This window comes from Gigantopelta aegis, chromosome 6 (assembly GCF_016097555.1).
Source record: "Gigantopelta aegis isolate Gae_Host chromosome 6, Gae_host_genome, whole genome shotgun sequence".
Lineage (NCBI taxonomy): Eukaryota > Metazoa > Mollusca > Gastropoda > Neomphalida > Peltospiridae > Gigantopelta > Gigantopelta aegis.
Window position 1 is genome coordinate 35,940,269 of NC_054704.1, and position 14,785 is coordinate 35,955,053.

The window sequence follows — 14,785 nt, forward strand, 5'->3', positions numbered from 1 at the left end:
CGGCTATTAGATATCAAATATTTGGTAATTTTACACGAAGTCTTGATTCAAAACATATTTTATTATACAAAGAACAAAAGATTCGGGCACATTTTTTGACAACTTGTGGAGCCCTCTTTACAGTCTTAGAGGAAACCCGCTACATTTTTCCATTAGCAGTAAAGGATCTTTTACATGCACTTTCCCACAGACAGGACAGTACATACCATGACCTGTTGATATACCAGTCGCGAGGACTTGGTTGGGACAGTAAAAACAAAACAGCTAAAGAATGGGTCTATAGAGTTGGTCGATCCTACGACGGTTCAGAATTTTACGGTAAATATGGGCACGTTAAATGGTTTCATGACAACTGCGTTTCAATTCTGGCTAATGTTTTGTGACTGGTCCTTTACTCCAATCAGTTAATGTTTGAAAAAAGCATGCAGGTGTATGTTTATGTATTATTGAATGTAAATATATTCATTTTTATTTAAAATATATTGATTATTATTTTATTTCTCTTAAGAAGGGAGATAATTATAAATATTTAAAAAACAATTAATAGGTACTAATAATCTAAAAAAAAAATTAAAAAAAATTGAAACACACGTGAAGGGTCTGTGATGTCACCCTTTTGGTATTTTGAGATATTTTAATGTTATAGTTTACAACTCTGTAGTAATGCAATCGTGGTATATTTATAGCTAAGCAGCTGCAAGTATATGATTTACCATAATTATAGGTTTCTCGTTTTACTGTGTCGTTGTGACCTTAACCTGCACGACCATTATAATACTGACTGTTTGGACATCAAGGTTATTGTATTTGATGTTTTTGCTAATATTAGGTCTGGTTCACAATGATTACACATAATTTTCGTTTTATTATTTAATAATTAACTCGACAGAAAGTGAGTGGTATAACTTTAACACGTTTAAAGTTCATCTGAGTGACGAATTTTAACGTAACGTGACTGATTTCTACATAGCTAGCATAGCGTTCCCTATTAAATGCATTTTAAATATGTTTATACCGTGTGAAGGAGCATGTTATATTACTGGAGTAGTTTGCAGTTAAAAAGTACACACACTAAATATGAATTAGGGCAGATAATCGAAAAAAATATGTCATAAGTAGACATCGTTGGTTCTTCCCTTGGACTCTTCATATATATTCTTCAGGGAAATTGGTTAAAACTTCATGCCAGTTACAGTTTCTACACTGGATCGGAGAAAATATAGAAGTAGGATACGTCTTTGAATCGTAGATCTTGTTAGGTGCATTCTAGGTCACAATGCTTTCGTCATTTTAAAAATGTGATAACTCATAACTTGATAGAAGGGCGTAGTCGTCGTCCACCCTCTGACTCTGTTATATATGTACTTTAGATGATGCTGTGAGTTATTACATTTTATGTCTTACCATAAAAAAAAACCCCTATTTTTAGGCGTGTGCGATATATTTAATTTTACTTTTTTTAATTTAACCAACTTTTAAAAACCGAATTGCAAAACCTACAAAAAAGAGATGGCTGGAAACTTTCCTTTTAAAATTATTATGCACCATTATAACCTGTTACATGTATTTATTTGTGTAGACAAGCAAACATACAAAGAAAGCCGCTTACATGGCTGGAAAACTTTTTAATTTAACCAGGACAACTTTTAAAAAACTTTCAAAACCCGCCTACGCGTGTATGTAACCAGCATACTAAAAAGAGATGGCTGGAAACTTTCCTTTAAAAAATATTATTCACCATTATAACCTATTATTTATTTGTATAGACAGGCAAACATACATTAACTCCTACCCGAGAAAAAAAATATTAGCTGTCTACACAAACCCCTTCCCACACAACTGTATTGCATCACTGGGTTACAAAACACTGGGCGGTTTATTTAGTTGTTACAATACGAACCACCCATGTCTGACATTGTGTTGTCATTGTGAGAACCGCCCCCGGGTGGGTTGGTCACTTTCTATTCGGGTGCACGGGCCTATATGTAATTCAAAAAGGCGGGTTTGTTCTCGCACAATGGCCTGCATTGGCATGCATTGCCGGCGGCTAGCTTCTTACAAGTGGAAGAAAACATGTGAATGCGTAGGTACATATATCGGATTGACTTTGTACTCAGCATGTTCATCCGCACCTTCCATTTTAAGTACAGTGTGAGGAATATAATCCTTACACAAATATTACGTAACCACGTTTACCTGCACGGAAGCAATTACATGAGGAGTAATTACTATATAGTAGGGTTATGAAATAGCTTTAAACCTGAAGGTTAAAATTAATATAAATAGTTTAGGATTTTTTCGTATAAATACGACCAAATTTGTCTAGCCCTACCTTCCATGACATTTAAGTACTCAGTGACATAAGAAACTAAAGTACTGTCGGAAATAGAATAAAAATGATTTTCATCGATTATTTCTTTCATATTAAACTGACAAGTAAATATTTTGTAAATATCCATTCAATGATACTTTACCTAATTTAGCATTTGCTTGTTTGGGCTCTCGTTGATGTACAAGGTGGTATTTACTCTTGAAATTAAACTAAAGGTGTCAGTAAACAGGAGATTTGTGACCTTTATTGGAACAGACTATAAAACATTTTTATTGATATGTGTCAGTTTCATTTACGCTTAAACAAACTTTTAATTTAATTAAATTTTGAATTGCAGCATAAATTATTAATTATGACAAGCATATTTATTGAATATAAATTCAATATAAGTACATTAGAAATTTACACAATCTTGCAACAATTTAAAGGTGCTGTGATAAAGATTCTCCAATAAACATGTATTTTCTACCAGTAGATAAAATTATTTTCTATAATCTTTTATGGGCATATTGTTAAAGGTGTCTTCTTTAAATGTTAAATAAAAATAAAAAAAATTTATTTTTTATTTTATTTGCAATAGCTGTCATTGGGCAACATTAAGATAGCACCTTTAATACCGGTATAATGGATCACTCATATTGGCTCTTGACAGTTTTGCTCAAAAGTTACTTGTAAAAGACTACAAATATTTTGTTGTGGAGAAGGATAGGGGCAAATCATCATCAGAAACAGGCCCTCACATATTGTAACAGCAATGAAATTGACACATGTTGACCAAAATTTGTTATAATCTGTTCCAATAAAGTGCACAAATCACCTGTTTACTGACATTTTTCTTTTAATTTCAAGAGTAAACACCACCTTGAACATCAATGAACACCCAAACAAGTAAATGCTAAATTAGATAGACTATCATTAAATATATATTTACAAACTATTTACTTGTCAGTTTAATATGTAAGAAATAATCAACGAAAATCAGTTTTATTCTATTTCCGACAGTACTATAGTATAACTGATATGTGTGTTTATAACAGCATACGCGCACAACTATATAAAAAGCACACAAAAGTATATAAAAAAAACCCACACGAATATATATATGTAATATGCACATAAAAATAAAAACACTCTTTTGTAATTTTTAAATAACGTTTTCGGCTTTAATCAGTATAAAATTTAACCCCCAAAAATATGTTTAACGAAACCACTAGAACACTTTGATTTATTAATCATCGGTTATTGGATGTCAAACTTTCGGTAATATTGACTGAATAGTATTCTTCAGAGAAACCCGCTGTATTTGTTTCTCCATTAGCAGCAAGGGATCTTTTAAATGCACGTTTCCACAGACAAGACAAGACAACACATACCACGGCTTTTAATATACCAGTCCTGGGAACTGGTTGGGTCAGGGTGAAAAAAAAAAAAATCAGAGGTCAGTGCAGATGTAGTGAGGTATTGAAACTAGGACCCAAGCTCTCTGTTTGGGACACGCGCTTTAACAATCTGGGATATTCGTCTGGGGCAGGAGTTAATATAATGGTTAATTGTTACGTATTAGTGGTTAGTGAGAGAAGATTCAGTGTAATTAAAATCCACTCTAATTTGAATCTGGCACTAAAACGCGAACATAACACTAACATTTACCAGTGTCCAAAGTCCAAACGCGTTTTCCATGCCAACATCCATTAGGTTGAAGCATGTCCACCCTGGGTCGACTCCCGTCTATAGTATGACCAGTGGCTTAACCCAGGGCAGATATACCAGCGTTTAAGTTCAATGTGTTATAAGCAGCCCGCCGCCGGGACCGATTGTAAAGTCGATGTTTTTACTACGAATAACTGATAAAATCAATGAGCTATTTGATTTGTGCTTGGAGACACTATTGATATCGGCCAAGCCTTGTTTCGTTATGGTAATCCTTTGTTATTCTCTTCTGCACACACAGTGCAACTAGATCTACGTTGTACAAGGGCCATTCAGACGCCATTATAATCACATGAAGCTTTTTAATATATTTTGTTGTACTATGACAAAGTTCAAATGAAAAACACAACATGCTGAGGAATAAATGTCCACTAATTGCATGAAACGCACCTCCATTGGTGGGTCCGGGGGGGGGGGGGGGGGGGGGTGTCACAGTGATCCCTTAATCACCCCAGTCTGTTTGAAGAGCCTTTTTTAACGACCTTATTCCTTCTTCAAATTCATCATTCAACTCTAAATTTCCCCCAAAACACGTTTTTAAGCATCTTCTTTTTTTTTTTTAATGTCTAGAACTCCCGTGACGTGTACAATCCCTGTAAAGTGCTTCCAGTTCATGGAAAGCATTAGGTTTATTTATTATTACGTATGATAAGCCTCTATGTTTTGCTATCCAAATGGAATTTTAGTCTCCCGTAACTTCACGTATTTTATTGTACATATAGCGAGTGAAACTTTAATAATAATAATAATAATAATAATAATAATAATAATAATAATCCCATGTGTATCTCCACACGTGAATCAGAGAGTTTCTTTTGCCTGAGGTGCTTTCGGCCCTTTCTCTGTTTGGGTTTTTCCCCCGTCCCATCCAGTGCCACTAGACTATCATATATATATATATATATATATATATATATATATATATATATATATATATATATATACATATATATACATATATATATATATATATATATATATATATATATATAAATAAGACCTTTGTATGTGCTGTCCTGTATGTGAAAATGCACATAAAAGATCCCTTGTTGCTAATGAAAGCATGCAGCGTATTTTCTCTAAGACAATTTGTCAATATCCAATAACCGATGATTTAATAAATCAATGTGCTCTAGTAGTCTCGTCAAACAAAAGAAACTTTTTTCCTGCACGGGCAGGAGGGGCCATAGCATCGTGTAACCACATCAGACAGCTTAAACCCTCGTTTAATTTGCACCTAAAATAAAATCCTAATCTAAATTGACAAGGGGTAAAAAAAACATCTGACCACGATAATAAACGGTCTTCTCCGTCTAAATTTTAAAGGACATATTTCGTATTTATCTCGAAAACAACTAGCCATCCTCAAATAGTATCATTAATATTCAGACCGCAGTTATTGTTCACGATTACACCACGGGCAAATCGTCTCACACAATAATATGCAGCCGAATAAGCATAGTTTACAGTCACAAAAGAATAATCCATCATAAAAGTACAGATACGTTGTCACCTTGGTTTCCTACTACTATTTAGATATCTATCACATTCAGTCAAAGGTATAACACGCATAGTGATATAGCTGTTATCGCGTGTACTAATGAATATGATCTATGACGTAACAATGATGTCATACATTGTAATACGGGCTTAGGGGATGGCTTGTGGTGTGCAGTTGATGAATGCAATTTACACTACACCTGGACACGATCAAACAGAGGCTGGGCTAATCGTACAGACTGCCCAAGGTGCTGAAGGTGAAAGTACTGATATGTTCGTTCGACCTGTCGGCGCTGTTCCTGTTCCAATTCCAGGCGCGTGTGTAGGGGAGAATGTAGGGATCGAATCTTCGGAAGACACCTTCTCAAAGCTTTTTTTTTAAATATTGTTTTTAGGGGAGCATAACTTGCATCTCCCTAGAACTTAGTTCATCACAGTTTAGTCTCCCTGGACCCTCACCATCTGCACAATTTCCTGCACACGCACCTGGATTCTGCGACTGGCATATCAAAATTCATAATAAATGGTCCAGTTTCTGTAAATATGGATAAAAAATAGCTTTCCTTGTTATAGCTGCAGTCTTTCCTCCCAATTGCATAATGTCTTTTCCTAATACAAAATGCAAACATAACTACAGTTTTATTTTAATGAATTCATTTGTTTTTGTTATCGTCGGTTGCTTTCATACGATAAACAATAAAATTCTGACGCGATGTTTTGCCATACATCTTCATAGAAAACAGTGAAGAAAGCGTCCGACGTATCCAACTTCATTGACGAATTCCAATGGTCAAATAATCAAAATAATATATTGAGATTAGTCTATGTGGCAACAAAGTGTATCTTTTCTCGCAATGATAATGCCATATATTTATGGGATGTTTTGACAGACAATACCAGCTGATTAGACAGTGCGTTGAGCAGTCAATAAAGACACATTCCAATCTTGCTATGCGACCAGGGAGTACAGTCTTAGCTCCAGCAGTCATCAACATTAAATCATGTATGACAGTCTTACAAATGTGTTTCTCTCTATTTATAACACTGTCAGTTTTGTTTATTAATAGCGACCTTCTTATTACAGCTTCACTGGGTTTATCTCACTGTTAAATGAAACATTAAATTTTGAAATACAGTGTATCTGTGCATAGCTCTAAAAGTAATTAAAATCGTTAATGATTTTTTTTTTTAATTTATTTATTATTATTATTTTTAAGACGATTCAGTTTTTAAGAGTTCAAAGATATAGATATCGTGAGTCATGCATTTCGCCGAATGCTTGCTCACGGTACTTGCGTCGCAGGATCGAACCACCTCTGTGGATCCATTGCACTGATTGGGATTAGTTTTCGTTCCGACCAGCGCACCACAACTGTGCTATCCTGTCTGTGGTAAAGTGCATATAAAAGATCTTTTTCTGCACTTGGAAAAATGTAGCAGGTTTCCTCTGATGACTGTGTCCAAATTATCAAATGTTTAACATCCAATAGCCGATGATTAATTAATTAATTAACGTGCACTTGTGGTGTCTTTTACAAAACGTACGTTATAAACATGACAACACATTTTTGTGCATATTCGTCATAATGTTTATTGTATAGCTGGCCTTGTAGTGTCTTACCGTTGGGATGAAAAAAAACCTTACAAATTGTGTTTCAGTTTTCTCTTTTGTTTTGAATAAATTCAGGGTTTTTACTCTCAGATGTGTTATGTACCTGTGTGCATACTATTTGCACTTACTGAAAGCGAACAAATCCGGGATTAAGTGCCATAAAATTGAAACTTCTACCTTGAAGGGTAATATGCATAAAGCAAGACGTTTATTATTTAAATGTATTACCCTGTAGTTGCGAGACTGTTAAAACAATAAACGTCACAGCCGGGATATAAAAGGCCGCAGCCCAGCAGAGCCTGTATTTGTGTCGAAAAGAATTATACCCACGGACATGGCTTGCATTTAAAACATAAAAGTCAGAAATTCATTCTGTATGTGGTATACATACGCGTATTTATTATGCATACGGTGACTTACTTGACAACTAGCCACACGCTTTGTAAATATTAACACTAAGGCTGTGTTTGGATTTGTTGCTGCTGCTGATTAGTATTATTTTAATTAAAGGCCATTAATATATTTTACGAATTCTGTTCCACAAATTACCAAATTAACCACAAACATTAGAAATTACAAATACATTCATAGATCTACAAGATTCTTCAACAAATATGTACGTGTTGAAAATGAAATTCTCAGCCTTTTTATATACTGAAGCCTGCTTCTTCTAAAGCTGTATGTTAGAGTTATCACCTTTGACATACATTAGCAGACAGTTAATTAAGCAATCAATATGTTTTAATGGTATCACTAAAAATGTTTTAATATAACTAACATTCGTGAGGGACGACTAAATATAATATCAGTGATCTAACTGGATATAAAATTACACAAGTTATGCAACTAAGTTAACAATTACACAAGTTATGCAACTAAGTTAACAATTACACAAGTTATGCAACTAAGTTAACAATTACACAAGTTATGCAACTAAGTTAACAATTACACAAGTTATGCAACTAAGTTAACAATTACACAAGTTATGCAACTAAGTTAACAATTACACAAGTTATGCAACTAAGTTAACAATTACACAAGTTATGCAACTAAGTTAACAATTTAAAACGAAACCTTGCGAACACGTGTTACTCTAGTTATTCTGCTGCATATCAAAATTATTCTAGAAATGCAAATGTTTACATTCGTGAAGATGTGTCATTGTTCATGAATATGTAAGATGATATAAACCTTTATAGATTGTATAGTTAAACGTATGTGTAAGGTGATATAAACCTCTATAGATTGTATAGTTAAACGTATGTGTAAGATGATATAAACCTCTATAGATTGTATAGTTAAACGTATGTGTAAGATGATATAAACCTCTATAGAGTGTATAGTTAAAAGTATGTGTAAGATGATATAAATCTCTATAGAGTGTATAGTTAAAAGTATGTGTAAGATGATATAAACCTCTATAGAGTGTATAGTTAAAACTATATGTAAGATGATATAAACCTTTATAGATTGTATAGTTAAAAGTATATGCTGTGGTACATTCTAGAAATACGTGTACGTTCCTTCCCACCCACCCATCTCTTTCTCTCTCTCTCTCTCTCTCTCTTTTCACACACACACACACACACACACACACACACACACACACCAACACCACGTATTAGCTTATTTCGTTGCCTATAGTCAGTTGTAAAATGTATCCTAGATGAACATTGTTTTTAAACCTAGTTCATCAAATGAAAATTGACGCGCACTTGGCAACTTTGCTTTCATGTACTTTTCATCACCCACCCCAATCTCTTTGGATTAAACCCTCGGCGGTGCAGGTGTTAAATCATCGGTTTAATGTTGGTATGTGCTAGATTCGCACCCTAGTACCACATTCAGGCTAAAGTATAACGACTTCTTGAATGTGAAGAAATACCAATTAAATGGTATAACGGCGCCACTTCGTTTTCAAATAACGGTTATTAAACTCCGCTGAACCTATTACGTCACAAATACTATTATAACTAATGGGGAAGCGGTAAAGTATGCATGATACCACAAACGCATACAATTATTTTGTAATAAATAAAAGCTAATAAAATAATACATCTAGGGATGGAGAATTAAAACACTTTGTCTTCTAGCAATGACGTACTAGCAGACGCATACGTTCAACATCTTCTCAGTTGACACATATTAGCCAAACTCACATTATAATTGAAATTAGGTAAAAAGAGAATTTGGCTAATAAACATTGTGTACATTAGTCGCTCAATACGTATTTATGAAAATAATTCATGTTCAAACTGGATCAAGTAACATGTGGTGTAGCTATAGCCCAAACGGCTCCGTTTTCGCCGATGAAATGAATCCAGTTTCATAGTAATAGTAGTTCCGTTTTAATCCCTTTAGTCGTAGAATGTAGCAACAAGTCTGCTTAGTGTTTTAATCCCTTTAGTCGTAGAATGTAGCAACAAGTCTGCTTAGTGTTTTAATCCCTTTAGTCGTAGAATGTAGCAACAAGTCTGCTTAGTGTTTTAATGCAAACTGTACGATTGTCTTCTCACAAGTAGTAATTATGAAAACAAATAGGCACTGTCGCAGAATATTTGCCCAAACCCATATTTCAAAATTATATATTACAGCCTTACTAGTAGTTCTAAAAATTAGACCTAGTATTTTATTGTTAAATTTTCAATATTTAGAAAAATTATAGAGCAACACCTGTTACATTTTGTTGCTCTGTAATGCTAGTACTTACTATAACGTCATACATATTTTTAAACACTAAAAGTCTGTAAAATTAGTTTCATTAACTACTAAATGTTACACAAATGACCTGAACCGACATAAACAAGTAGCACGGTTTAACAAAACGTATCAAAACTCTTGGCTAGTTTCGTATTAGCTATACAGTTTTACGAGCAATACCTCCCCCCCCCCCCAAAAAAAAAAAAAAAAAAAAAAAAAAAAGCCAAGGAAAATAATAGTTGGTAAAAAAGAGATGATAATGAAGCACTCACATTATATTCCAAACATTAACATCGCATTCCAGTAAAGCCAATTCCAGAATATTCTCAACATCAGTGGAATCTAAATCTTTCATCATGAACACCGCAACAGCCTTCCTCGGAATCACTCATCAATGTGTTGATTGTTCGTAAACATCGATGACGTAACAGCTAGATCCACCCGAAATGTTGTTATTCCTGCCACTAGGCCTGACAAAACAAAACGTATGACTGTTTCCAGCGGCTTCCGTGTATGAAGCCACGATTTGCTTAATGCTCAAGATTACAAAAGACGCCCACTCGACGATGGTCAAATATGAAGAATTGGACGCTAGAGTCTAGATCGAGAAAGGCAAAACAACTCGATTAAAACAAAATAATGTCTATGTAGTGGCAAGGTCCAAAGTAAAGGAATATTGTCTGTGGACGGATCTCAGACAGTCAAGGTCCTTACAGGCTGGTGTTGGAAAAACAAGAAACAAGATTCGTCTGTGCTGTGTCCATTCACTGTGTCCATACCTGTTGCAATGAAAGGGCTTGCAGCGGTTTCCATAGAGATGGTTTGGTCAGCTCCCGGTGTGCACTGAGTCGAAACCACGTGTGTGAATTGTGCACCCCTTAATGAATTTCACTATTGTTGGCTAATTGTGTTATCCGGGAACCTACCCTCAATCAGTGAAGCGACCCAATTAACGCTAGGACACATCGGTACTACAATCAGTGATAGGGGAATGTTGACAGGCAGCACCCAAGCGGAAAACCCTAATACCTGCTGCTATTTTTGTAAATGGTTAAAAGAGAAGGACACGATAATATAACCGAGAGTACAACCATCTTAGCTTGCAAGCCAATTAGTATACCCGTGTTTACAATGTGACATGTAATGTAGGTACTGTGCTCGTAGGTGACATTGTTACGCACCATTTAATAATACATAAAAACCATGCATTAAGGATACCACGCATGACGTGCTGCGTATTTCGCAAGATGAATACCTAATGTACGCTGTTGTTCATAATATTTCTTACCACGCCTGAACAGTTCTATAGAATACATTTCTATACACTGAAGAAACGTGGATTTTTAGCGAAAGCTTCAAACCGTGATATTATCGACGTCCTGAGCTTTAATAAAGTAACGTCTCCACACACTCACCTGTGACGGTAGAAGATGCACCTACTATGTATCCAGGTACTGAGGTATCAACGAAATGTCGCCTTCCAACGTTTGCAAACCAAAATATCCCATATCGCTTTTGTTGTTTGTTTTGGTTTCTCTCTCTCTCACACATATTTTCGATAATACAACTTATCCCAGATAATAACAGGTATTATTCTTATTCACAGGTAAAACTGACAACACGGTCGAAAGTAACTTATACACGCATACAATATACATATATTTATATTGGAAATAAAATATTTTATCTCAGCCTCACACACACGTCACGGCCAAACTGGAATACATGGTTATAAATAATTTTAGAATGAATGAAAAACCGCTTACCCGGAATTTTCTGACTTGACTCGGCTCATTCTAAAGTTCTCGTAGAACTTGATTAACCAGTCTGAAAACGTCTCTCGTTGCCCTTCGGTTCAATCTCGCAAAACCAGTTTTACCTCGGTGAATTACTCCAACACAGGTGGATCAGCTAGACAGGTGCTCCGATCGCCAACGTCGTCAGTTCGGACATACGTACGGATGGGATAACGAGATCACCTACAAATTTCTGATGACACCGGTGGCAGTACGCAGGAGAAAATTGTTTCATGTATGTATTTTTTCGGTCGGTCGTCGCTGCTTTCTGACAGGCGTGTAACAGTGTGACATGAAACATAAAGGCTGACCCGTGAAAGCCTCAGGTAGTTGTCAACATAACTGGCTCGACAGATTTTGTCAATAGCTATTCTATTGTGCTGCCTTTCTACGTTCCATTAAACCAGGAGGAAACCGTCCCGAGAACGAATGCTCGGCGAGGCAAAGTTGTTTATCAGATGAGTTTGTGGAGGGATATTTTTAAGAGATGAGCGAAAGTATGTGTGGGGCAGATGGTGATTATTATGTATGATATTGTAGTGTAAAGTAACTTTTTTTATGTTATTGGTGAAACTGGTGCATTAAATATATAAATATTCATCGCCAGACCGGAACTATTTATGTAACGAGTGTGCATGGCTTCTAGTGGGTGTGTACGTGTAAACTGTGATTGTTGTTATATTCGGTCGCATGTATGGCCTTGGTACCGTATTGGTTATAAGTGGTGCTAGGTTCCTGTACCATTGTCGGTTCGAACCCGGGGTGAGGTCAGATCTCAGTGGATAAGGCCACTGCACGATTTCTCTACATTTACTAATGACTGTCCTTCACTGTTGCTCAGGTATGAGCCCAGGTCAACTTGAACCTCAGATGGATATAAGTATGAAGTAAAATTTAAATGAAGTGTTGAATGTTTTGCCACAAGTAGAAACAATTTGTTTTTCGATTTAAATGCTATTTACATTTAATAATTTAAAAGTCTTAACATTCTAGATTTGTTTACATTAACCAATTAATCATAGCGTAAATCATGTCATTAACTTTTTTCTTTTATTATAAATGTAAAACCTATTTGGGTCAGATCATAATTATTTCATTTAAAAACGTGTTAAAATCACTAAGTTTAAATCTATAGCTAGTACATCGTTCTATATGCCGAATTATAGCTGAAATTAAAACGTATATTTTTAATATTTTTCATTTGTGTTTCATATAACGGGTACCAGGCGTTTCTCCCCCAAGGCAGTTCGTCCCCAGTCAGTTCGCCCCCAGGTCTGTTCGCCCCCCAGTCAGTTCCATATATCTAGATTTACAGTGCATATGAAGAATACAGTGTTTCTGAACCGTTTTAAAGAAGACAAGATATCAAAACAATATGCCATTATCACTATCAAAATCGTATTGCTGTGCTAGACAAGAGTCCAGTTGATATTTCATCAACACTGACATGACATACAAAACATACCAAGACGTGTCTCAAAGTAATAAACGACAAAACCGTCTTCTATGTACAAGACAGAGTTCAAATAAATTTCATATAAGACTGTGACATTGGACACTTGTACACACTTCCACTTTATACAGCAAATGGACACGGGTAGAATAGGGTAGCATTAATTATTATAATGAGATTTTAAAAGGAAATCCGTCACTGAGCATGTTATTGTCATCTGCACATGTGCAAAAATAATAAAATTAATGATGAATCAATATCTCCAAAACATCGCCCCCCCCCCCCCCCCACATTCCGCCTAAAACCCGCATCCCAAAATACCAAAAACAAACTCCTACCCAAATTAAATCTACAGTAGTATATATATTGTATTATAATGCGGTTGTGAGACTATTTGGAACTATACGAAGTAGTATATATATTGTATCATAATGCGGTTGTGAGACTGTTCGGGACTATAAGAAGTAGTATATATATTGTATTATAATGCGGTTGTGAGACTGTTCGGGACTATAAGAAGTAATATATATATTGTATTATAATGCGGTTGTGAGACTATTCGGGACTATAAGAAGTAGTATATATATTGTATTATGATGCGGTTGTGAGACTACTCGGGACTCTAAGAAGTAGTATATATATTGTATTATAATGCGGTTGTGAGACTATTCGGAACTATAAGAAGTAGTATATATATTGTATTATAATGCGGTTGTGAGACTATTCGGGACTATTAGAAGTAGTATATATATATATTGTATTATAATGCGGTTGTGAGACTATTCGGGACTATTAGAAGTAGTATATATATTGTATTATAATGCGGTTGTGGGACTATTCGGGACTATAAGAAGTAGTATATATATTGTATCATAATGCGGTTGTGAGACTATTCGGGACTATAAGAAGTAGTATATATATTGTATTATAATGCGGTTATGAGACTATTCGGGACTATTAGAAGTAGTATATATATATATTGTATTATAATGCGGTTGTGAGACTATTCGGGACTATTAGAAGTAGTATATATATTGTATCATAATGCGGTTGTGAGACTATTCGGGACTATAAGAAGTAGTATATATATTGTATCATAATGCGGTTGTGAGACTATTCGGGACTATTAGAAGTAGTATATATATTGTATTATAATGCGGTTGTGAGACTATTCGGAACTATTAGAAGTAGTATATATATTGTATTATAATGCGGTTGTGGGACTATTCGGGACTATAAGAAGTAGTATATATATTGTATTATAATGCGGTTGTGGGACTATTCGGGACTATTAGAAGTAGTATATATATTGTATTATAATGCGGTTGTGGGACTATTCGGAACTATAAGAAGTAGTATATATATTGTATCATAATGCGGTTGTGAGACTATTCGGGACTATAAGAAGTAGTATATATATTGTATCATAATGCGGTTGTGAGACTATTCGGGACTATAAGAAGTAGTATATATATTGTATCATAATGCGGTTGTGAGACTATTCGGGACTATAAGAAGTAGTATATATATTGTATCATAATGCGAGACTATTCGGGACTATAAGAAGTAGTATATATATTGTATCATAATGCGGTTGTGAGACGGTTGTGAGACTTCGGGACTTTAAGAAGTAGTATATATATTGTATTATAATGCGGTTGTGAGACTATTCGGGACTTTAA

General features: G+C 35.0%; 1 protein-coding gene across 2 annotated transcripts in view; it reads right to left on the reverse strand.

Annotated features, from left to right (window-relative positions):
- Window positions 1-12,880, reverse strand: part of LOC121373863 (grainyhead-like protein 1 homolog) — a 77,642-nt gene extending 64,762 nt beyond the window's left edge. Inside the window, exon 1 of one of the 2 annotated variants that reach the window (XM_041500639.1) lies at window positions 11,621-12,880. In XM_041500639.1, coding sequence (XP_041356573.1) covers window positions 11,621-11,649 — 29 coding nt within the window. In that variant the 5' untranslated portion in view covers window positions 11,650-12,880. Of the gene's footprint in view, window positions 1-10,126; window positions 11,566-11,620 lie in introns of those variants that run through there. The other variant, XM_041500637.1, reaches the window with a different exon arrangement.
- Between the last annotated feature and the right edge of the window lie 1,905 nt (window positions 12,881-14,785).